The sequence below is a fragment of the Rana temporaria genome, chromosome 1, assembly GCF_905171775.1.
Source record: "Rana temporaria chromosome 1, aRanTem1.1, whole genome shotgun sequence".
NCBI lineage: Eukaryota > Metazoa > Chordata > Amphibia > Anura > Ranidae > Rana > Rana temporaria.
In genome coordinates, this window is record NC_053489.1 from 179,841,940 (window position 1) to 179,865,100 (window position 23,161).

At 45.9% G+C, this 23,161-nt stretch overlaps 1 protein-coding gene across 1 annotated transcript in view; it reads left to right on the forward strand.

Moving 5' to 3' along the window:
* The first annotated feature begins 462 nt into the window (after window positions 1-462).
* The window catches only part of RNF34 (ring finger protein 34), a 70,809-nt gene continuing 48,110 nt past the window's right edge, over window positions 463-23,161 (forward strand). Inside the window, exons 1-2 of the mRNA XM_040346869.1 lie at window positions 463-669; window positions 21,760-21,969. Of these exons, the coding sequence (XP_040202803.1) occupies window positions 664-669; window positions 21,760-21,969 (216 nt within the window). The 5' untranslated portion in view covers window positions 463-663. The remainder of the gene's footprint in view (window positions 670-21,759; window positions 21,970-23,161) is intronic.

The window sequence follows — 23,161 nt, forward strand, 5'->3', positions numbered from 1 at the left end:
ACCTTTAGAGCGCATGTGCCCATGACATCAGCGGCGGCATGCAGGGTGAATATCTCATAGGAGATATTTATTTTACCTACAGGAAAGACTTATTAAAGGCTTACCTTACCTGTAGCTAAAAATCACCAAGTGGGCAATACAAGCGCTTTAACTTTGCGCTGACACCTGCTGAAGATGGCAAGGGCAGTGCGGTTGGAATGTGGTGTTGGAAACTGGCACAGAACATGGATTTCCCACACCACTTTCTAGTGTGACCCTAGCCTTAGTTCTGCTTTAAAGGGGCCCATTTATTTGCTGTCATAGTACATGGTAGTGACACCCTCAGACCACTCACACTTTCTGTAGCCATTGCTGAAAATGACAAGAAGGGTGTGTCTGCTCTTGGGAGTGCATTCCCCCTCCTCGGGTCATTACAGACACACTCCTGGGTGCCATAATAGCCAACCTCATGAGGAGCTCACACAAGGAGCACCCTCCCTACGAATTCAGGCTTCCCTCTCTTTCCAGGGCATGGAATCACATGGCGCGGTGATGTCACACCGAGGTCCGGTCACGTGACGGTGATGTCATCTATCGGTGGAATTTACATTATCGGCGGCGGCGGCGACTGATGGTTGTCTGTCAGAGGTCGGGGCGGAGGGAGAGAGAAGAGCGGACGGGGTCATGAAGGTAACGGGGCTGCTGGAGGAGATGTGCAGGGGCTTCTGTGATGAGGAAGAGGAGGATGATGATAAGGACCAGGGCAGGCTGTGTGTTGTCATGTTGTTACATATGTCATTTCTAGGTGTGACGCCATAATCAGGCCGGGCACGGCTCATTACATTCACACTGTGCTGGTACACCCGACACCCATCTTCTTCCAATAGGGAATGAGCTGTCTGTACTGAGCAAGTCCATGTATGCAATGATTGTGTGTTGTATACATACAGACACACACATCTCACTCTCTACCCCTCTCTCTTTATCTCTCTCCTCTCTCTCTTCCATCTCTCTATCTCTCTTTATCTCTCTCCTCTCTCTATCTCTCTTTATCTCTCTCCTCTCTCTCTCTCTCTCTCTCTCTCTCTCTCTCCTCTCTATCTCTCTACCCTCTCTCTATATCTCTCCCCTCTCTCGTCTCTATCTCTCTCCCCTCTCTCTATATCTCTCTCCTCTCTATCTCTCTCTCCTCTCTATCTCTCTACCCTCTCTCTATATCTCTCTCCTCTCTCTCCTCTCTCTCTCTCTCTCTTTATCTCCCTCTTTATCTCTCTCCTCTCTCTCTCTCTATCTCTCTCCCCTCTCTCTATATCTCTCTCCTCTCTATCTCTCTCCCCTCTCTCTATATCTCTCTCCTCTCTATCTCTCTCTCCTCTCTCTTTATCTCTCTCCTCTCTATCTCTCTCCTCTCTCTCTCTCTCTCTTTATCTCTCTCCTCTCTATCTCTCTTTATCTCTCTCCCCTCTCTCTTTATCTCTCTCCTCTCTATCTCTCTCCCCTCTCTCTTTATCTCTATCTCTCTCTCCTCTCTATCTCTCTCCCCTCTCTATCTCTCTCCCCTCTCTCTCTATCTCTCTCTCCTCTCTATCTCTCTCCCCTCTCTATCTCTCTCCCCTCTCTATCTCTCTCCCCTCTCTCTCTATCTCTCTCTCCTCTCTATCTCTCTCCCCTCTCTCTATATCTCTCTCCTCTCTCTCTATCTCTCTTTATCTCTCTCCTCTCTATATCTCTCTCCCCTCTCTCTTTATCTCTCTCCTCTATATCTCTCTCCCTCTCTCTTTATCTCTCTCCTCTCTCTCTTCTATCTCTCTCTTTATCTCTCTCTTTATCTCTCTCTCTCTTTATCGCTCTCTCTTTCTGTTTATCTCTGTCTCTCTATTTATCCCCCTATCCCCCTATCTTTCTATTTATCCTGCTCTCTCACTATTATCTATCTCTCTCTCTCTACCTATTATCTATCTCTCTCTCTACATCTATCTATCTATCTATCTATCTATCTATCTATCTATCGTTATCTCTCTATTTCTCTCTCTCTCTATTATCTCTCTCTCTCTATCTCTTTATCTATCTATCTATCTATCTATCTATCTATCTATCTATCTATCTATCTATCTATCTTTCTCTCTCTATTTATTTCCCCCTCTCTCTCTCTCTCTATATTTATCTTTCTCTCTCTATTTATTTCCCTCTCTCTCTCTCTCTCTATATTTATCTTTCTCTCTCTATTTATTTCCCTCTCTCTCTCTATATTTATCTTTCTCTCTCTATTTATTTCTCTCTCTATTTCTCTCTCTCTCTCTCTCTCTCTCTCTCTCTATTTCTCTCTCTCTATTATCTATCTCTCTCTACCCCTCTCTCTCTATTTCTCTCTCTCATTCTATCTATCTATTATCTCTCTATGTCTCTTTCTCTCTCTATTTATTTTTCTCTCTATTTCTCTCTCTCTCTCTCTCTCTATTTCTCGCTCTCTATTATCTATCTCTTATTACCTCTCTCTCTCATTCTATCTATCTATCTATCTATCTATCTATCTATCTATCTATCTATCTATCTATCTAGCTATCTATCTATCTAGCTATCTATCGTTATCTCTCTATTTATCTTTCTCTCTCTTTATCTTTCTCTCTCTATTTATTTCTCTCTCTATTTATTTCTCTCTCTACCTCTATCTATCTATCTATCTATCTATCTATCTATCTATCTATCTATCTATCTCTATTATCTGCCTCTCTCTCTCTCTCTCTCTCTCTCTCTATATCTATATATATAAACGCTCGCGCGCACATACACACACAAATATATATACCTAATCACCAATGGCTACTTTGTCATTTAAAGAGAACCAGTCACCACTTGGTAAACACGGGTTGGTAGTACAGATCTTGGCACCATTATGCTCATAGAAATAGAACCTCAGATGGATCCAAAGTCATCTGGTTCAGCAGGAACCGTCTAAATTTCCACCCATCTGTGGCCATATACAAAAAAAAAAAAGAAGCAGACAGCCCCTTACGGTACAAAGCTTCCACGGGGAGTAACCAAGCGGTTGATGACACAAAAAAACTAGGCTTATTTGAGTATGTTTAAAAGCATGAAATAATGAGTATAGTAACTCATTTAAATAACACACAGTGTACCACAACCTATGTTACATCACTAAAACAATAAAACCAATGTTACTATTAAATGTCCGTACTAAAATGTATCTATGTGAAATACACAGATCGGTGCGATGCAACATGGTATTGCTGGAGTGTGTAGCTCACGTAGGCCCCCGGATATCCCCCTTATACTCCTACTGCATAGATCACATACGTAAACAACACTTAGGTAAATAGAGCTAATAGCCCTTAATTCACGCAGCAGCCTGAGCTGCAAAATCCTGTATATGGCCAAGCATTAAATCACAGCTGACAGATGATGGTTGCTAAAGCCAGTATGTAGCTGGCAGGATTATGAGCAGAAAAGCCGGTGTGGAAACACTAGTGTGATAAAATACACTGTTCATTGCATGCCATCCATAGTGCTGATATACTTCTGCAGTATAAACGGAGAGAGGGGGAAGGAAAAGCTGTATTATCAATAGTGTCAAGTCCCTGCACTTAGGATAATCTTCAGTATCTGAATAACTTGTAAAATGAGGAGCAAGCCGATCTTATTGTACCCCAACGAGTCCTCAGAGCGTGCTGTTCGGCAGTCTATGGCCATGCCTGGTCTTCTTCTCATGGACATGTTGAAGGATGTTTGTTGGATAAGTGTATTCTGATAACAGAGAGCCCCTCTGTCATTATACAGTAGCTCAGAGGGGAGGATTTTTCCATACACCTTGCTTCTGTGGACGGGGGAATCCGTTCATTTTTTGGGGGGCTAATTGGAGAAAAAACGGATCAGGGTAGCACAATAGCTAAGTGTTAGCACTTCTGCCTTTCGCCACTAGGGTTGTGGGTTAGCATTCCAACTATGGCACTATCTGCACAGAGTTCTCCCTGTGCCTGTGTGGGTTTCCTCTGGGTACTCGGATTTCCTCCTACACTCCAAAGACTGGTAGGTTAATTGGTTCCTGTCTAAATTGGCCCTAGTATGTGTCAGTATTAAAAAAAACATGGCATGGGTTCCCCCTCTTATGCCCTGTACACACAGTCTGACTTGTGACTGGCCAAAATCACATCGGAACCATCCCAGGCCCTTTGTCTTTAACATGGGGGGGGGGGGGGGGTGGCTGCTATGTTGATGAGGACAAGGGCCTCTTCCCGACAACCCTGGCCGTTGGTTGTTGGGGTCTGCGGGCGGGGGGCTTATCAGAATCTGGGCGACCCCCTTAATAAGATCCTGGTCCCCCACCCTATGTGTACACCTACCCATTCACCTGGAAAAAACAGTGTCAACAATAAAACACACTGCACAGGTTTTTAAAGTAATTTATTAGGCAGCTCTGGGGGTCTCTTACAACTTCGGGGGTCTCGTCCGACTTCTCTGCTCTCTCCGGCCTCTTCTCCGCGCTCTCGGATTCTTCACCCGCTGTCCGGTGCCTTCTGCCGGGTTCTTCTGCTCTTTTGCTAACTCTTGCCCATTCTTCTTCCCTCTGCTCTTCTTCTGATGTTGACGCAGCGCTCTCTCTTGCTGTAATGCCATGTGCATGGTGCGCAACGACTTGTATTGGCATGGGGCGTGGTCACTGGGTGATGTCACCCGGTAACCCTGCCCCTTATGACTTCACCACCGGAGCACCGGGTGAAGAACTGGAGAGAGCGGAGAAGAGACCAGAAGACTGGAAAAGTCGGAAGAGACCCCCGAGCTGCCTAATAAATTACTTTAAAAACCTGTGCAGTGTGTTTTATTTTTGCCACTTTTTTTCCAGGTGAATTGGTAGGGGTACGGTGTACCCTATACTAATTCACATAGGGTGGGGGGCTGGGATCTGGGGGCCCCCTTATCAAAGGGGGCTTCCAGATTCCAATAAGCCCCCCGCTCACAGACCCCGACAAACAACGGCCATGGTTGTTGGGAAGAGGCCTTTGTCCTCCTCAACGTGGGGACAAGGTGCTTTGGGGTGGGGGGGCACAGGGCCCCCCTGCCCCTAAGCACCCACCCCCCATGTTGAGGGCATGCGGCCTGGTATGGTTCAGGAGGGGGGGGGGCGCTATCTCGTGCTCGTATAAGTGTCTGGTATGAATTTTAGGGGGACCCCCACGCAGTTTTTTTTCGGCTTCCGGGTTCCCCTTAAAATCCATACCAGACCGAAGGGCCTGATATGCTCTTGGAGGGAGAACCCATGCCGTTTTTTAATTAAAATTTGTCGTGGAGTTCCCTCTCAAGATTCATACCAGATACAGTGCCTGGTATTGTCAGGGATCAAAGTCGGTTCCTAGGTTATGGATGTCAGATGCATGTCGGACTTCAAGTCACAGGGAAAAGTCAGATCCAAAGTAGTAGGACTGTCGTGTTGTACCAGTGTGAAACCAACCTTATTCACCAGTTTGCTTCACTTGATTCTATCATCACTCCATATCTGGTCTTACACAAGGTTAGGCTTTCACCTCAACCAGGACATTGTTCTATATTTGTTCCCTTCAGCTCCAGTTTATCATTTGGACATTTCCCTTCACTGTCTGGATGTAGTATGTGCAGGCTTACCTTTCAGTCACTGCTTCTATTAGAAAAACTGACACCTTTAATTTTGTCATTCTTGATGGAGCCTGCAAAGGGGGAACAGGCCTTTTGGTGGCTCAAAACAGATCATTGTACAAGCATATGGCCTTAAAGTGATATTAAAGGCATTAAAAAAAAACAAAAAAAACAAATATGTCTTACCTAGCTGCTTTGTTTAATGGTTTTGCACAGAGCAGCCATGTTCCTCTTCTTCTCGGGTCCCCCACCAGTGCTACTGGCTCCTCCCCCTTGACCAGTGGCGCTTGCTATAGGAGCACTGGTGTGTGCTCGCTTTCCGAGCCCTGCTCTATGTGTCCATAAAACACTTAGAGCCGTGGCTCAGCCCCCACCCCTGCTCTCCTCATTGGCTCACTGGCTATGAGTGACAGCAGTGGGAGCCAATCGTTCCCGCTGCTGTGTCTCAGCCAATGAAGAGAGAGACCTGGGGCAGCCGAGGCCCCCGTGCACATCGCTGGATCGAGAGGGGACTCGGGTGAGTATTAGGAAGGTAAAAAACCTTCAGCCTTTACAACCATTTAAAGGACAAGTTCACACCATTTCCTACAAAGATGCACTCTACTCGACCTTTGATTCCTAAGCAGTTAAGCATCGAGCACCTTTCCCAGATTACAAGGGCACCAACTGGCCTTCTTTACATACAGTGGCCCAGATTCACGTAGATGGGCGCAAAATTGTGCGGGCGAAACGTATCTCATTTACGTTACGCCGCCGCAAGTTTTTCAGGCAAGTGCTTTATTCACAAAGCACTTGCCTGTAAAGTTGCGGCGGCGCAGCGTAAATCACCCGGCGGAATTCAAATTCGGCGGGTAGAGGGCGTGTTTCATTTAAATGAAGCACGTCCCCGCGCCGAACGAACTGCGCATGCGCCGTCCCTAAAATATCCCAGTGTGCATTGCTCCAAATGACGTCACAAGGACGTCATTGGTTTCGACTTGAACGTAAATAACGCCCAGCCCCATTCACGGACGACTTACGCAAACGAGGGGACGACGGCCATACTTAACATTGGCTGCGCCTCATAGACCCAGGGGCAACTTTACGCCGGGAAAAGCCTAACGTAAACGTCGTAACTTTACTGCGTCGGCCGCGCGTACGTTCGGGAATTCGCGTATCTAGCTAATTTGCATACTCGACGGGGAAATCGACGGAAGCGCCACCTAGCGGGCCAAAAAAAAATTGCAGTTAAGATACGACGGCGTAAGAGACTTACGCCTGTCGGATCTAATGGATATCTATGCGTAACTGATTCTAAGAATCAGTCGCATAGATACGACGGCGCTACGCAGAGATACGACAGCGTATCTGGAGATGCGCCGTCGTATCTCTTTTGAGAATCTGGGCCAGTATGTCTTCTAAGTTTTACCATGTATTGGAGATATTCAGGCCTCATCTGATGTCAGTTTCAGGCTTAAAGTGGTTGTAAAGGAAATTTTTTTCCCCCTAAATAGCTTCCTTTACCTTAGTGCAGTCCTCCTTCACTTACCTCATCCTTCCATTTTGCTTTTAAATGTCCTTATTTCTTCTGAGAAATCCTCACTTCCTGTTCTTCTGTCTGTAACTCCACACAGTAATGCAAGGCTTTCTCCCTGGTGTGGAGAAAGCCTATTGAGGGGGAAGGGGGCGAGCAGGAGTGTCAGGACTCCCACTAACACACAGCTCCTTTCTCTATCTGCAAAGTAGAGAGTGTCCTAACTTGCCTGCTCGAAGGAGGACTGTACTGAGGTAAAGGAAGCTATTTAGGGAAAAAAATGTTTCCTTTACAACCCCTTTAAGGTTCTTCAGGCAGTTGCCCCCAGTTTTACTGTTTTGTTATGTGGACCTGTTAGTGTTTTGTGACTGTTGGCCACCCCTTGGTGGACTGCTTTAGATTGTCTCGGAATAATTAAAATCTAACTACTTTAATTAAACGTAAAAACTATTATAACATCGGTGCCATCTGTCTGTGTTGTGATCTACTCCTTGTATTGCTTTTCTGCAAAGCTGAAGCATGATTGTAGTGGGAAGAGTTAGGCCTCGTACACACGACCAGTTTCCTCGGCAGAATTCAGCTTCCGACCGAGTTTCTGGCTGAATTCTGCCGAGGAAACTGGTCGTGTGTACACTTTCGGCCGAGGAAGCCGACGAGGACCTCGGCGAGGAAATAGAGAACATGTTCTCTATTTCCTCGTTGTTCTATGGGAGCTCTCGTCCCGCCGAGCTCCTCGGCGGCTTCAGTGCTGAACTGGCCGAGGAACTCGATGTGTTTGGCACGTCGAGTTCCTCGGCCGTGTGTACGAGGCTTGACAGTATAGTGCCAGTGTCCAATTCCTTCATATGGGAGTATAACCCAATTTTCTCAGAATAACCAAATCCTGTGTTCATTAATGAACTCTATTTCTGGTGTTATTCCACCATTTAAACTCTCTTTGTAAAGGTGAACTAACACTCTAAAGTGTTTGTTTACCTGTATGTTGTTGGGGTCCCCCAGTGGCGCTCCTGGCTCCTCCTCTACTTGAATGCCCCAATTGAAAGCTCAATGCGGGTGCGCTCCAGAGTCCTGCTGCTGCGTCCATTGACACAGACAGCAGGACTTGGCCCCACCCCCTGTGTCACTGGATTTGATTGACAGCAGCGGGAGCCAATGGCTCCCGCTGCTATCAATCTCTCCAATGAAGAACCGAGACAGCGCCTGGAGCTGCTATGCTCGTCCCCTTTGCTGGTACAATCGGGTTCAGATAAGTAAAAGGAGGGGGAGTCTGGGGGGCTGCTGAGAATGCATTAAGATGTAAAATCTTGAGGGTTTACAACCCCTTTTAACCTTCACCTCCCAGCCTGGGGGATCTTCCCTTTCTTTCCTCCTTTCCTTGCTTTTCCCCCCCTTTCCTCTCTTACTTTACTCTCTGGGCCAGATCCACAACGAGCGGCCGTAACTTAACTTTTCCTATTTAAGTTACACCGCCGCAAAATCTCTACCTAAGTGCCGATCCACAAAGCACTTACCTAGAAATTTTCAGCGGTGTAACTTAAATCCGTCCGGCGCAAGGCGTGCCCAATCTAATGGGGCGAGTCCCATTTAAATTAGGCGCGCTCCCGCGCCGGATGTACTGCGCATGCTCCCGACGCGATTTTCCTGACGTGCTTTGCGCGAAGTTACGTTGCGCCGAGTTTTGTGAATCGCGCCGGGTAAAAAAAGTTGCGTCGGGGAAAAAAAAGAGATGCGGCGGGGGAAAAAAAAAATTAAAAAAAAAATTTGACAGCGTCGCGGGAAAGAAGGGTATACTTTTACAAGGTGTACTAACTTCACACTTTGTAAAAGGTACCCTATCTTTGCGTTTGCAAACTAACAACTTACAGAGACTTCACGAAGGGAAACCGCTTTGTGGATCTCCGTAAGTGCTAATTTGCATACCCGAAGCGGAATTTCGACGAGAAATGCCCCCAGCGGTGGCCGCGGTCCTGCATCCTAAGATCCGACAGTGAAAACTATTACACCTGCCGGATCTTAGGAATATCTATGCGTAACTGATTCTATGAATCAGCCGCATAGATAGAAACAGGGATACGATGGCGTATCAGTAGATACGCCGGCGTATCCCTTTTGTGGATCTGGCCCTCTATTCCTCACTCTTCCTCTCATCACCCTGCCACTACCCCCTTTTTTTCTCACCCTCTTTCTCAATTAATTTTTTATTTATTTTTTATTCCCTTTTTATGTTAGATTTTGGTCCTGTCTACTCAAATTATGAGCGGGCAGATCTGCTCCACTCACCCACCCCCTGAGTCCTAGGGCTCAGGCTCTCTGTGTTGATTCCAGGCATGGTTGGAACATCATTGTTGGTTAATAGTCTACACTCTCTGGCACATTTTTCTTTCTGTGTTTTTTTCGTGAATTTATACATTGGGGGTTATTTACTAAAGGCAAATCCACTTTGCAATGCAAGTGCAAAGTGCACTTGGAAGAGCATTCGCTGTAGATCCGAGGGGGACATGCAAGGAAAATAAAAAACAGCATTTTAGCTTGCACATGATTGGATAATAAAATCAGCAGAGCTTCCCCTCTTTTCAGATCTACCCCTCAGATTTACAGCGACTGCACTTCCAAGTGCAATTTCAGTGCAATTTAAAGTGCACTTCGCACTTCTAGTTTGCACTTGTAGTGCAAAGTGGATTTGCCTTTTGTAAATAACCCCCATTGTGTTTATTGTTCATATCCGCTGCATTGAAATTTTATGACTGTTCTCTCTTTTTTTATATCTTAAAGTGGTAGTAAACTCTGTACTACCACTTTAACCTACAGGTAAGCCTATAATAAGGCTTTCCTGTAGGTATAAAGAATATCTCCTAAACCTGTAAGGTTTAGGAGATATTCCCTCCGCAATGTGCCGCTGACTGCAGCGGCGCATGCGCATCAGGGATCCTCGGCTAAAGGGTCGGCAGCCGCCGGACCTTGCCGGAGAGAAGTCTCCCGCACGCATGTGCGTGAGTGACGACATCGCCGCTCCAGCCAATCACAGCGCTGGAGCGGCGATACCTGGAAGACACGCCGAGGAAAGATGACATTTCCCTCGGCGTGGACCAGGCAAGTTCCTCTCACCTCAGGTTTCAGGTTTTCAGGTTTAAAAAAAAAAAAAAAATGACAGCCGGTATACAACCGCTTTAATAAAAATCATTGTACCAGAAAAACAGACTTACTGGCAGGATCACCAGGTGAAAATAAAGGAAAGAAAGCCTAAAAAGGAGAACTAACACAGCCATCAAATCTAAGAATTGGTATCCTGTAATTTAATATATGTTTGCTTTTTGGTTTAACGCTACTTTACAGTATAAGTTCACCTTATGTAACATATCTCATCCATATTCAGGGTGTAACATGTTACGAACGGAACGGCCCCCTCCCCTCCTGGATTTCCCGATTTGACAGCTAGCGGGGATCTCTCCCTTCTGCACCCTCCCCTGGCTACATTCACTCATTCAGTGGGCAGCACAATGGTGTAGTGAGTAGCACTTTCGCCTAGCAGCAAAAGGGTCGCTGGTTCGAATCCTGACCATGACACCATCTGCCTGGAGTTTGCATGTTCTCCCGGTGCCTGCGTGGGTTTCCTCTGGGTACTCTGGTTCCCTCCCACACTCCAAAGACATGCTGGTAGGTAAATTGGATCTTGTCCAAATTGGCCCAGTATATACGTGTATGACTGTGTGTCCCAAGCGTGTCGAGATCCTACGGGGTAAAATGACCGCACCAGCCAAGCAGACACTGGCTGGGAAAAAGCGCCTAGAGGCGATTCAGTTCACATGTGTAGCGCTATACAAGTCATTCATTCACAGTGTCCTGTGAATGGAAAACTACAAGTTCCGGCAGCCTTTGCGCCTGTCATCTTGTAGTTTTCAATGAACTACCACAGCACTGTGGGGCACACTGGTAGTTAATGCTCTCGTCCTGTTGGATTGTATCTGCTTGCCTGAGATGTGCGGACACACAGATACACTGGCAAATCTGCAAGAGACCTGCCAAAAAATGAATGCACATTTTATTCATTGCACACAAAATTTCTTTTTTTATTTATTTTTAAAAAGTGAACTTGTCCTTTTTAATTTAGTTTCTTGCAAGGTTTGACAGCAGGCCACTTGAGGCAGTGTGAAGTCCATTAGTATTAAACTGATTACGGCTTCTACAGAACCAATCTAGCAGGCTCTGTGTGGTTGTGTTTCTTACTACTTCTACAGACCTGTTTACATCCTTCATGTTTGTGTATAGTGTTGCTTTCTATTAGGTGTCATATGATTTATGGGAGGCAGCTTTATTCTCCACAGGGACTGCTGATTGCTCCATGGAAATGATCAGATGTATCTAAAGTGGTGTCAAGGAGCCTTTCCTATTTTTATCATAGCGATGTTGACAACAAATAAATGCAGAAACCGATTAGCTTGGTAAATAGCCGATTATAAATGTCACACTGAACTCTTTGATGCAGGCTTTTGTTCCAGGCGTGTTCATGAGTTATTAGTGTTTCAGAAGTGTAGTTTACCATTTTATGACAAAAAATATTGTACATGAAGGTGTTTTTAAAGTGGATGTAAAGCCACTCTCCTCCTTTCTAAACTACTGCCATAGTGCTGATCTATACGGATATAAACGCTTCCTGTATGTATCCTTACCTGTCAAATGTCTCCCCTCTGTCTGTTATAAGAACTGAAAAACTGCAGATTCTGTGGGTGGGTTGTCTGGAGCTCGGTGGGTGGAGTCGTGATGTCAATAGACTCCCCGCCCTCCTCTACACTCCCCTTGTCAACATGCATTTTTCCCTGTGTATTCCTTACACTAAATTCTGCTATGATCACCAACATCCAGTCTAAATCCAGAAAAGTAACCACATGACTTCAGAAAAGGAGTGGGGGTGGGAATTAAAAAATAATGCCTGTCTCAGGCTAGTGCATGAGATATGTAAATAACCTGTCATTCACAGCAAGGGGGAAGAACGGAGAAAAGTTTTCTCTGGTTATTAGATTTTCAATATGAAATTTGGGAACCAACCCCCCACTTTTAACCATACCAACAAAAGCCGGCTCAGTTTGTTTTTTTAAAGTACAGTGAAACCTTGGATTGTGAGCTTAACCACTTCAGATCCGCGCTATTGCCGAAAGACGGCCGCAGCGCGGACCTGAAGTGCCAGGTGGACGTCCATTAGTTTCCCCCTCCCCGAGCGCCCCCGCGAGCGTGCATCAGGGGAAAACTGTGTTGGCCGTGTCCCTTGGACACAGCCAATCACAGATCGTGCTGAATGGCCAATCACAGGGGCCATTCAGCACTCGATCTCGCTGTCCAATGAGAGATGATCTCAAATGTAAACATATGAGATCATCTCTCAACGCCCGCTTGAGAGAGAGCTACAGTTACAGTGAGTGAAAAAAAAAGATTACAGTTAAAACAGTGCTCACAGTCCCTGCCAGTGCCATCAGCCAGTGCAATCTGCCATCAGTGCCAGTTGCCCGTGCCATCTGCCATCAGTGCCACCTGCCTGTGCCATCTGCCATCAGTGCCACCTGCCCGTGCCATCTGCCATCAGTGCCACCTGCCCGTGCCATCTGCCATCAGTGCTACCTGCCCGTGCAATCTGCCATCAGTGCCACCTGCCCGTGCCATCTGCCATCAGTGCTACCTGCCAGTGCAATCTGCCATCAGTGCCATCTGCCAGTGCCATCTGCCATCAGTGCTACCTGCCATCAGTGCCATCTGCCTGTGCCATCTGCCAGTCCCATTTGCCTGTCCCATCTGCTTGTGCCAGTGCCATCTGCCGTCAGTGCCACCTGTCAGTGTCATCAGTGCCACGTGCCATCTTTTATTAGAGTCATTAGTGCCACGTATCAGTGTCATCACCAACAATGGCTAAAAGATCATTTTCAGCCGAGGTGGTGTACGAAATTCTTGCGGCCGACGGGAGCAACGGGGAGCTCTCCGATTCGGATTCCTCCGCAAATTCAGACACCGAATCTAACGTTGACTTCGAGCCAATATTTAGCAGTGGAACAATGACAGCCTCAGAGGAGGAGGAGGGCCCGCCCGCCAGACAAAGGCGTATTGCTGAGGAGGCAGTGCCATCCACCAGCACTGCAGGGCCATCCACCAGCACCGCAGTGCCATCCACCAGCACCGCAGTACCTCGGCAAGCAAGGTCACGTACCAGTGGGGTGTCACCTCAGTCCCAAAGGGTTAGATCCCATGCCAGCCTTCCCTATTCCCTTCAGAACCCCTTGTGGCTTCCTCCTAATTCAGGAGAAGCCAACATTCCATCCTTTCACTGCCCAGCCAGGAGTCCAGGTGGACACAGAAAATGTTGCCCCGATTGACTTTTTCAATTGAATTTTTACTGAGGACATGCTTGCCTCAATTGTGGCCCAGTGCAACCTTTATGCACAACAATTTATATCCAGTAACCCAACGTCCTATTATGCCCGTCCCATCTAGTGGAGAGCCCTAACAGTGGAGAAGTTTAAAAAAATTTGGGCCTCATATTCTGTATGGGACTAAACCATAAAAACCAAGTATGTTCATATTGGTCATCCCGCCCCATCTACCACATGCCCATCTTTTCCTCATCAATGCCCAGGACCAGATATCTAATGATCATGAGATTTCTACACTACAATGACAATACCCAGTGCCCTCCCCGAAATGACCCAAATTTTGCTAAACGTTATAAAATTCGGCCACTACTAAATTATTTTCCCCCCAGTTGTTTACCCCGGACCCACACGTATGCGTGGATGAGTCCCTTATAACATTTTCTGTCAGGCTGGACATAAAACAATTTATTCCCACCAAAAGGGCCCGCCATGGGGTGAAGCTCTATAAATTGTGCGACCGAGCCACAGGGTATACGTATGCCTTCATTGTATACGAAGGAAAGGACAGCCAGCTACACCCCCCTAATTGCCCAGACTACATAGGAACCAGCGGGAAAGTCGTTTGGGAACTCCTAAACCCACTCATGGAGAAAGGCTACGACTTGTATGTGGACAATTTTTATACAAGTTTGCCCCTGTTCCGAAACCTTCACAGAAAGAACACACCAGCATGCGGCACCGTACGGACGAACCTGAAGGGCTTTCCTCAAAGCCTCGTCAACAAGAAATTAAGAAGAGGGGAGACGGCGAGTTTATGTAATGAGGAAGTTCTGGCTGTAAAGTGGAGGGACAGAAGGGACGTATACGTGCTTTCTACCATCCACAACAATACATTCGTTGAGATCAGCAGGAGGAATGGGCGAATCCAAAAACCAACATGTATCCACGAATACAATAAGTTCATGGGGGGTGTCGACTTCAACGCCCAAATGCTCAAACCCTACCTTTCCACAAGAAGATCATACCAGTGGTATAAAAAAGTTTCAATTTATTTGTTTAATTTGGCCATGTACAATACTTATGTAATCTATCGGAAATCCACTCAAAGACCCAAATCCTTCCTTTTCTACGAGGAGGAAATCACCACTGCCCTTTTATACCCGAGCAGCCCACCAGTAAACATTCGATCCAATGTGATTAGCCGACTCTACGAGCGCCACTTTCCAAATAAAGTCCCTCCCAGACCAACAGGCCAAAAAAAATGCCGGGTGTGCTCCAGAGGAGGAGTGAGAAGAGACACCACTTATTGTGCCCAATGCCCTTCCCAACCAGGCCTCTGCGTAGTTGGCTGTTTCCGCCGTTACCATACCTCACTAAATTATTAGTCACTTCCTCCTATTTACCTTCACACCCCTTATGCCTTTGCTTGCTCTGTAACTGATCCTGGCTTGTTATTTGACCACGCTTCTGCCTACCGATTCTGTTTATACCTCTGCCTGATCTGAAACTGATCCTGGCTTATTATTCGACCACGCTTCTGCCTACCGATTCTATACATACCTCTGCCTGATCTGCCTGATCTGGAAATGACCCTGGACTGTTTGACCATCCTTTTTGCCTGCCTCTTGGACTGATCTTTTACCCTGCCAGTGGACTAGTGGGATTCATAGCACATGGGTCTCACATATGTGAGGGGCTCCAGAATTGTTTTTCTGGATGAAGAAAACAATTGTTTTTGTTTTCTCATCCTAGATTAGGGTCTGGAGACTTGGAGGCTTCAACGAGATTTGGGTGGGAGAAGCCTTTACCCCTTTCCCCATTCTGTCCTGAATGAGGCCCTACTTCTGCCTGCTGCCTGTAGGACCTATGCCATCATGCCTCTGCCTGTCACGTGAACTGAACACACCACATGGACCTGCCTACTACCAGAACCAATATTTTGGCACTGCTGACAATCTCTGCCTGCACTGACCCTGGACTGTATATGGACAGTATCCCTGCCTGCTGCCTGTACTGACTATGGACAATATCCCTGCCTGTTGCCTGGACAATTGCATTTGCTTTTGCTGACCTAGTCCCTGCCTGCTGCCTGGACCAGTGCTATTGTCCTGTGGACAACTGCGCTACTAAAACCACAGGTAATCTTTTGTTTACCCTTTGCTCAGCATAATGTATTTTGGGGTGTAATTCTTGGCATGTGCATGCTATGTGTCCCTAGAACACCTGCATGTTGGGCCTCTGTATGTGGCCAGGCTGTGTAAAAGTCTCACACATATGGTATCGCCATACTTAGGAGGATGTATTTTGGGGTGTCATTTTTGCTATGTACATGCTATGTGTTGGCAATATCTTAAAAATTGACAACTTTGCGTAAAAAAATTGCGTTTTAATTTTTTTCTCGCATTTTTCAAAAACTTCTGGAAAAAAATGAACTGTTCAAAAGACTCATTATGCCTCATAGATTATACGTTGGGGTGTTAGCTTTCCAAAATGGGGTCACTTTGAGGGCATTTCCATTGTCCTGGTGCTCCAGGGCCTTCAAAATTGTAACAAGTTAGATGTGTAATTTATGCTCCTAGAACACCTGATGGTGCTCCCTGCATGTTGGGCCTCTGTATGTGGCCAGGCTGTGAAAAAGTCCCACACATGTGGTATTGCCATACTCAGGAGGAGTAGTAGAATGTATTTTCGGTGTCATTTGTGGTATACACATGCCATGTGAGAGAAATAACCTATTACAATGACAATTTTGTGAGGGGGGGGGGAATAAAAAAATATTCATTTTGCAAAGAATTGCGGGAAAAAAATTACAGCATCAAAAACCTCACCATGCATCTTACTAAATACCTTGGAATGTCTACTTTCTAAAATGGGGTCATTTGGGGGGTATTTGTACTTTCCTGGCGTGTTTGGGTCGCAAGAAATGGAGGTACATCAGGTGTGATAATTTTTTTATGATTTGCACCATAGCTTGTAGACTCACTAACTTTCACAAAGAGCAAATAATATCCACTAATTTGGGTTATTTTTACCAAAGTTATGTAGCAGTATAAATTGTGGCCAAAATGTATGAAGAAAAATTAACAATTTGCTAAATTTTATTGCATAAACTAAGAAAATTTAGTTTTTTTTCAAAATTTTCCGTCTTTTTTCATTTATAGCGCAAAAAAATAAAAAGTCCAGAGGTGATGAAATACCACCAAAAGAAAGCTCTGTTTGTATAAAAAAAAGGACAAAAAATTCATTTGGGTACAATGTTGTATGACTGAGTAATTGGCATTCAAATTGTGAGAGCGCTGAAAGCTGAAAATTGGTCCGGGCACGAAGGGGGTTTAAGTGCCCAGTAAGCAAGTGGTTAATTCGTTCCGGAAACATGTTTGGTATCCAAAGCACTTGTGTATCAAAGCGAATTTCCCCATAAGAAATAATGGAAACTCAGATGATATAAAAAGATCATAGCGATGTGATAGGTTGTGTAACCATCAAATGTACATCCACAAATGGCAGCCTCCACAAGGGGATTAGAAGCAAAATCCAGCAAGAGCTACAGAGTAGGGTTGTCCCGATACCGATACCAGTATCGGTATCGGGACCGATACCGAGTATTTGCGGGAGTACTCGTACTCGCGCAAATACCCCCGATACTAAATAGAATACTCCCCCCCCCCCGCCGCTGCCGCCGCCGCCGCCGCATCGAAAACCGCCGCATCGCACCGCCCCGCCGCATGGGTTAAACGCCGTTCGGGAACATCACAGCTTTCATTTGAATAGCTGTAGTGTTCCCGGGCGTATAGACACTCCCCCTTGCCCGGGATTGGATGGGTGATCGTGATCTGTCCAATCCCGAGCAAGGGGGAGTGTCTATACGCCCGGGAACACTACAGCTATTCAAATGAATGCTGTGATCTTCTCCATGCAGCGGAGGCGGCGGCAAACAGGGCATACCCGCTACTAAACTGCTTAGAGAAGGGGGGGGTGTTGTAATTCAATTTTCCCGGGCCCCATCTGGTCTACAGAGGGGCCCAGGAGATGAGTGCAGCGTTTGGACTATTTTTCCTTTTTCGGGCGCATGTACAAAAAGCCGCGCCGCACATTGCTCTGCTAGTTCATTTTTTTTCCTGGCTGCCGCTGCCCATTGCCTTCCCTGGCGGAGTGATACTACGAGGCTCCGCTCAGCCCCGCCTCCCGTGATCAGGTGCTTACTGCCGACTCGAGACTCAGCCGAGGAGACAGTGGATGAAAGGGAGCAAGAACTTGAAAGGACAGTGACGCGTGGCTGCACATGAACTAAACACAGTGAGTGGAAAACAGAAGATAGAATGCTTCACTGTGTCTCAGGCTAACATACAGCATAGCAGGTTATGATTATCAGCATTCTGATACTCACGCAGGGAGCACAGTCAGCATATGTTCTGTCATGGATCTGTTACAGTGTGTCCTATTGCTGTTTGGTGCTTACTTTGTTATGGCTGTACTGGGTTTTAGTTTGTAAAACACAGTACAGTCGTAAGTTAACAAAGTCAGCACCCAAAAGCCATGTGTCACTGAGATCCATGACAGAGCACATGCTGCCTGTGCAATTTTCATAATGCTAATAATCATAAGACGCATTGAGATGTTACTCTACACTTGCGTTTGGGAGGAGGGGCAGTAAACATGTGCCCCCCAACCACCCCCTTTAACCGCTTCCTGTCCAGCAACATACTGGTACATTGCTGGATTGGAAGGGTGATATCTTGGTCATTGCTGCAGCAATGATCAAGATATCATATTCTAGCCTCAATGAGTCTGCACAAAGTAAAAGTAATCCTATTGGCTAAGAAGCCCCTGGATTACTTTTAAAGGCAGTAGAAGGGGGTTCCACCACCGTCCCTCCATCACCTTTACTGGGCTCTCCCGTGCAATCAGGGGCCCCATTTAAGATGTGAACAGCAACATCTAGTTCCTGGGACACAGAATGCGCGCATATGTAAACGGTGACAAATCTGCAGAGGTTGGGTCAGGGGTGGAGCCTGGTGGGGTTGAGGGCGGGGTTAAAGGGGGCCCCGTCGGGTAGGCTGTACGGGGCCCTGTGATTTCTAACAGCGGCCCTGGCGGCAAAGGTATGGGGGACATTGCTGGAGGGACATTGCATTGCTGGAGGGACATTGCTGGAGGTCCATTGCTGGAGGGACATGCCATTGCTGGAGGGACATGGCTGGAGGGACATGGCATTGCTGGAGGGACATTGCTGGAGGGACATTGCTGGAGGGACATGGCTGGAGGGACATGGCATGGCTGGAGGGACATGGCATTGCTGGAGGGACATAGCTGGAGGGACATGGCTGCATATGTGAGGGACATGGCTAGAGGGACATGGCTGCATATGTGAGGGACATGGCTAGAGGGACATGGCTGCATATGTGAGGGACATGGCTAGAGGGACATGGCTGCATATGTGGGGGACATGACTGGGGGGACATGGCTGCATTTGTGGGGGGACATGGCTGCATTTGGGGACACATTAAAAAAAAGTATCGGTATTCGGTATCGGCGACTACTTGAAAAAAAGTATCGGTACTTGTACTCGTTCCTAAAAAAGTGGTATCGGGACAACCCTACTACAGAGTATGAAAGAAAAGAGAGGCGTAGAACTAAAGCTAAAACTTTTTTTTTTTTTTTCAATTATGTGGATTTATTGACACTGATTATTTCCCAAAACCGTTACATTCAAGGCATGCTATTAATGATAACTGTCACAGTTGAATGTGCTCTCAACCGAACTGCAAGTCATCAACTGATGACATGGCAACTGCAGATCAAACAGAGGCTCAGATGGCAGCTTTCTTGGAGGTAAAGGATAGGAGGGTTTAGTTTCGGATTTAAATCCACAGATGAAACACATAGAGAACTGTTTTACTTGCCAAAGGCTATTTTCACATTGACGTGTTAGCGGTAAAGCACCGCTTTACCGTTGTTTTAGCAGTGCTTTTTAGCCGCTAACGGGGGGCGCTTTTAACCCCCGCTGACGGCCGAAGAGCTTTTCAGAAGCACTACCCATGCATTCCACTGGGCAGGGGTGGTTTAGGAGTGATGTATACAGCGCTCCCAAACCGCCCCAAAGATGCTGCTTGCAGGACCTTTTGTAACGTTATGCAAGCGCAACGCCCCAGTGTGAAAGCACTCTGGCTTTCACACTGTGATTGCAGATGAGGCATTTTTCAGGCGCTTTACAGGTGCTATTTTTTGCGCTACAGCGCCTGAAAAATGCCTCCAGTGTGAAAGGGGTCTTAACCACTTGAGTTAAATTTTTGGTTTACATTAGCGCTGCACGTTTCTGAATAAAATGAGAATCACAATTTTTTTGCTTAGAATCGCAATTCTCGCAGTGTAACATCTTTTATATTATACAAAAAAAATTGTGCTAACTTTACTGTTTAGTTTTTTTTTAATTCAGTGAGGTGTAATTCTTCCCAAAAATTTGCGTTTAAAAGACCGCTGCGCAAATACAGCTTGACATAACAAATTGCAATGTCCGCCATTTTATTCTCTAGGGTCTAGGCTAAAAAAATCTATTATGTTTGGGGGTTCTAAGTAATTTGCTAGCAAAAAAATACAGATATTTACTTGTGAGCAACAAGTGTCAGAAAAAAGTTTAGGGGTAGATTCACGTAGATCGGCGTTTCTTTGTGCGGGCGTAACATATCCTTTTTACGTTACGCCTCCGCAACTTTTACAGGCAAGTGCCGTATTCTTAAAAGAAAGTTGCGGCGGCGTAGTGTAAATAGGCCGGCGTAAGCCCGCCTAATTCAAATAGTGAAGAGGTGGGCGTGTGTTATGTAAATTAGGCTTGACCCGACGTGATTGACGTTTTTCATGCGCCGTCCGTGGAATTTCCCAGTGTGCATTGCTCCAAAGTACGCCGCAAGGACGTCATTGGTTTCGACGTGAACGTAAATGACATCCAGCCCCATTCACGGACAAATTACGCAAACAACGTAAAAAAGTCAAAATTCGACGTGGGAACGACGGCCATACTTAACATTGGTACGCCGCACTTACGCCACCATATAGCAGGGGTAACTATACGCCGGGAAAAGCCTAACGTAAATGGCGTAAATGTACTGCGTCGGCCGGGCGTACGTTCGTGAATTCGCGTATCTTGCTGATTTACATATTTCGACGTGTAAATCAGCATACACGCCCCTAGCGGTCAGCGGAAAAATGCAGTTACAATCCGACGGTCGGATCTAATAGAAATCTATGCGTAACTGATTCTATGAATCAGGCGCATAGATAAGACCGGCCGGACTCAGAGATACGACGGCGTGTCTGTGAATCTACCCCTTAGTCTTTAAGTGGTTAAACTGACCTCATTTACAGACTGAAGGTCATCCCTTTGATCCGAGAGATACATTGGGGGTTATTTACGAAAGGCAAATCCACTTTGAACTACTACAAGTGCAAGCTACAAGTAAATCTGAAGGGTAGATCTGAAATGAGGGGAAGCTCCCCTGATTTTATCATCCAATCATGTGCAAGCTAAAATGCTGTTTTTTATTTTCCTTGCATGTCCCCCTCGGATCTACAGTGACTGCACTGCCAAGTGCAATTTCGAGTGCACTTTGCACTTGTAGTGCAAAGTGGATTTGCCTTTTGTAAATAACCCCCATTGTATCTCTTCTCTATCTCTCTGCCCTGAGGAATATCTTTTTTTTTTTTTTTTACATCTCTGGCTCTGCACTGTTTATTTAGAATAGGGGACATGTCAAGTCAGATGGAGAGGGGGATTGAATCCTGATATCTTTTTTAAGGGTTAATCGTGCAGCTCTAGTATGCCTGTGTATGTGGGAGGCTAAATCTTTTTATTTATTTTTTATTTATTTTTTTCTGCTTATTTTATATCTATAACACAGGTGACCAATAGTCTTCTATGTGATAGCAGATATGTGGCAGGTCCTGTTTAGTGGGGGGCAGTGTGTACACGGAGAGGTAAGTCTGTATAGACAGGCTCCCTCACTTGCCGATGCTGACTGTCATTGTCAGCTCTTCTATACTTAATAGCGTAGAGAAGAAGCTGTCATCGAGCCCGCCACTAAATTAAACAAAGGGGCGGGGTCACCCAGTGTGCAAAACTACCAAACATAATTTAATAACCTGGATCTATTTTTTTTTTCTTAAATTAACATTTTCTGACAGTATGCATTCTCTGCAGTGCTAATTTGTAATATGAATTGAAGTAACCTATAATATTTGTAATGTTGTACAGTTTTGTCAATAACCACGTGTTTTTGTCTTTGGCTGTTGCAGGCGGGGGCCAGCTCCATGTGGGCGTCTTGCTGTGGGCTGCTGAATGAAGTCATGGGCACTGGTGCTGTGCGAGGGCAACAGTCGGCATTTGGAGGTGGAGCAGGTCCATTTCGATTTGCACAGAACACCGATTTTTCACCATATCCGTCCTCATCCTCCACCATTGTGTGTAAAGCATGTGGCCTGGGCTTTTCTGTTTTTAGAAAGAAGGTAAGCTCATGTTTGATGCAAAATTACATGTACACGAGCCATTCTTTGAGCTGATTGCAGCCTGTCAAGGACCTGAGATTTGTGAACAGTATATTGCCATAAATATGGTATGCAATGAAAGATGTTTTCTCACTTCAAATATATGTATGTACGTATGAAGAATATGTAAACCCAACATTTCATATTCCTGATAAGTGCCTGCTGTACCATGTACATGGATGAAAAAATACTCTATTGTCATTGTATTTCTTCCGTTGTGTGAAATCACTGGTGTTCCTGCCAGTCCCTCTGATTTCCTATTAAAAACAGACCACACTAGACAAGAGACATGTCCTGGGTGTCCAATGTGTTCCTGTGCCCTTAAGGAGGGGTGGGTTACCCTCCAGGCTAACCTGCCCTCTATCTATCAATTTTTATGCATGTGCTTCTACTTTGGAGGCTCTCAAAAATGTTAGGAGTTAGGACTGCAGATAATACAGGGGTGCAGTGGAGTGGCTCTGCCGCTTATGCATGTATTTGCAAATGTGTGCAAACCAAACCCCTGTTTTTAATGCATACTATTAGATTGGATAATTTGTTTGGTTGCAGTCTGGTCGGTAGGTTCAGCTGGGAATTTCTTTGGTTTTGTTTGACATGCTTCGCCCTTTCATGTGCTCCTTGCTGCAAAGGTCCGTTATGCCTCTTACACACAGTCGGACTTTCCGAGAAAAAGAGTCAGACAGGCTTTTTTTCTCAGAAAGTCCGGCCGTGTGTAGCCTCCATCCGACTTTTTTTCTCGAAGTCCGACGGACCTTAGATAGAGAACCTGTTCTCTTTCTTTCCGACGGACTCACAGCGGACTTATGCACGGTCAAAAGTCTGACCGTGTGTACGAGGCATTATAGGTGGCCATTTGTTTGTATTGAGAGCAGTGTGGTCAGTTCTCAATCTGTGCTGGGAACTTAGCGTGCTCTCCTCCAATGATCAGACATGTCCTGACACCCCCCCGCGCAGCCATTCACTGGGAAGAAAAGGGAGCTGCTGTTTCTCCTTCCCTAGCTCTTCTGCAGCTGAGAACAGAGGGATTAAGATCACTTATTAAAAAAAAGGGGAAAGAGAAAGGTATTTATAATTTTATATCTACAGTATACTAGAGCTGCACGATTAATCACGGAGACCCGCGATTCTGCTTTTTCACAGCTGGTTCCACGCA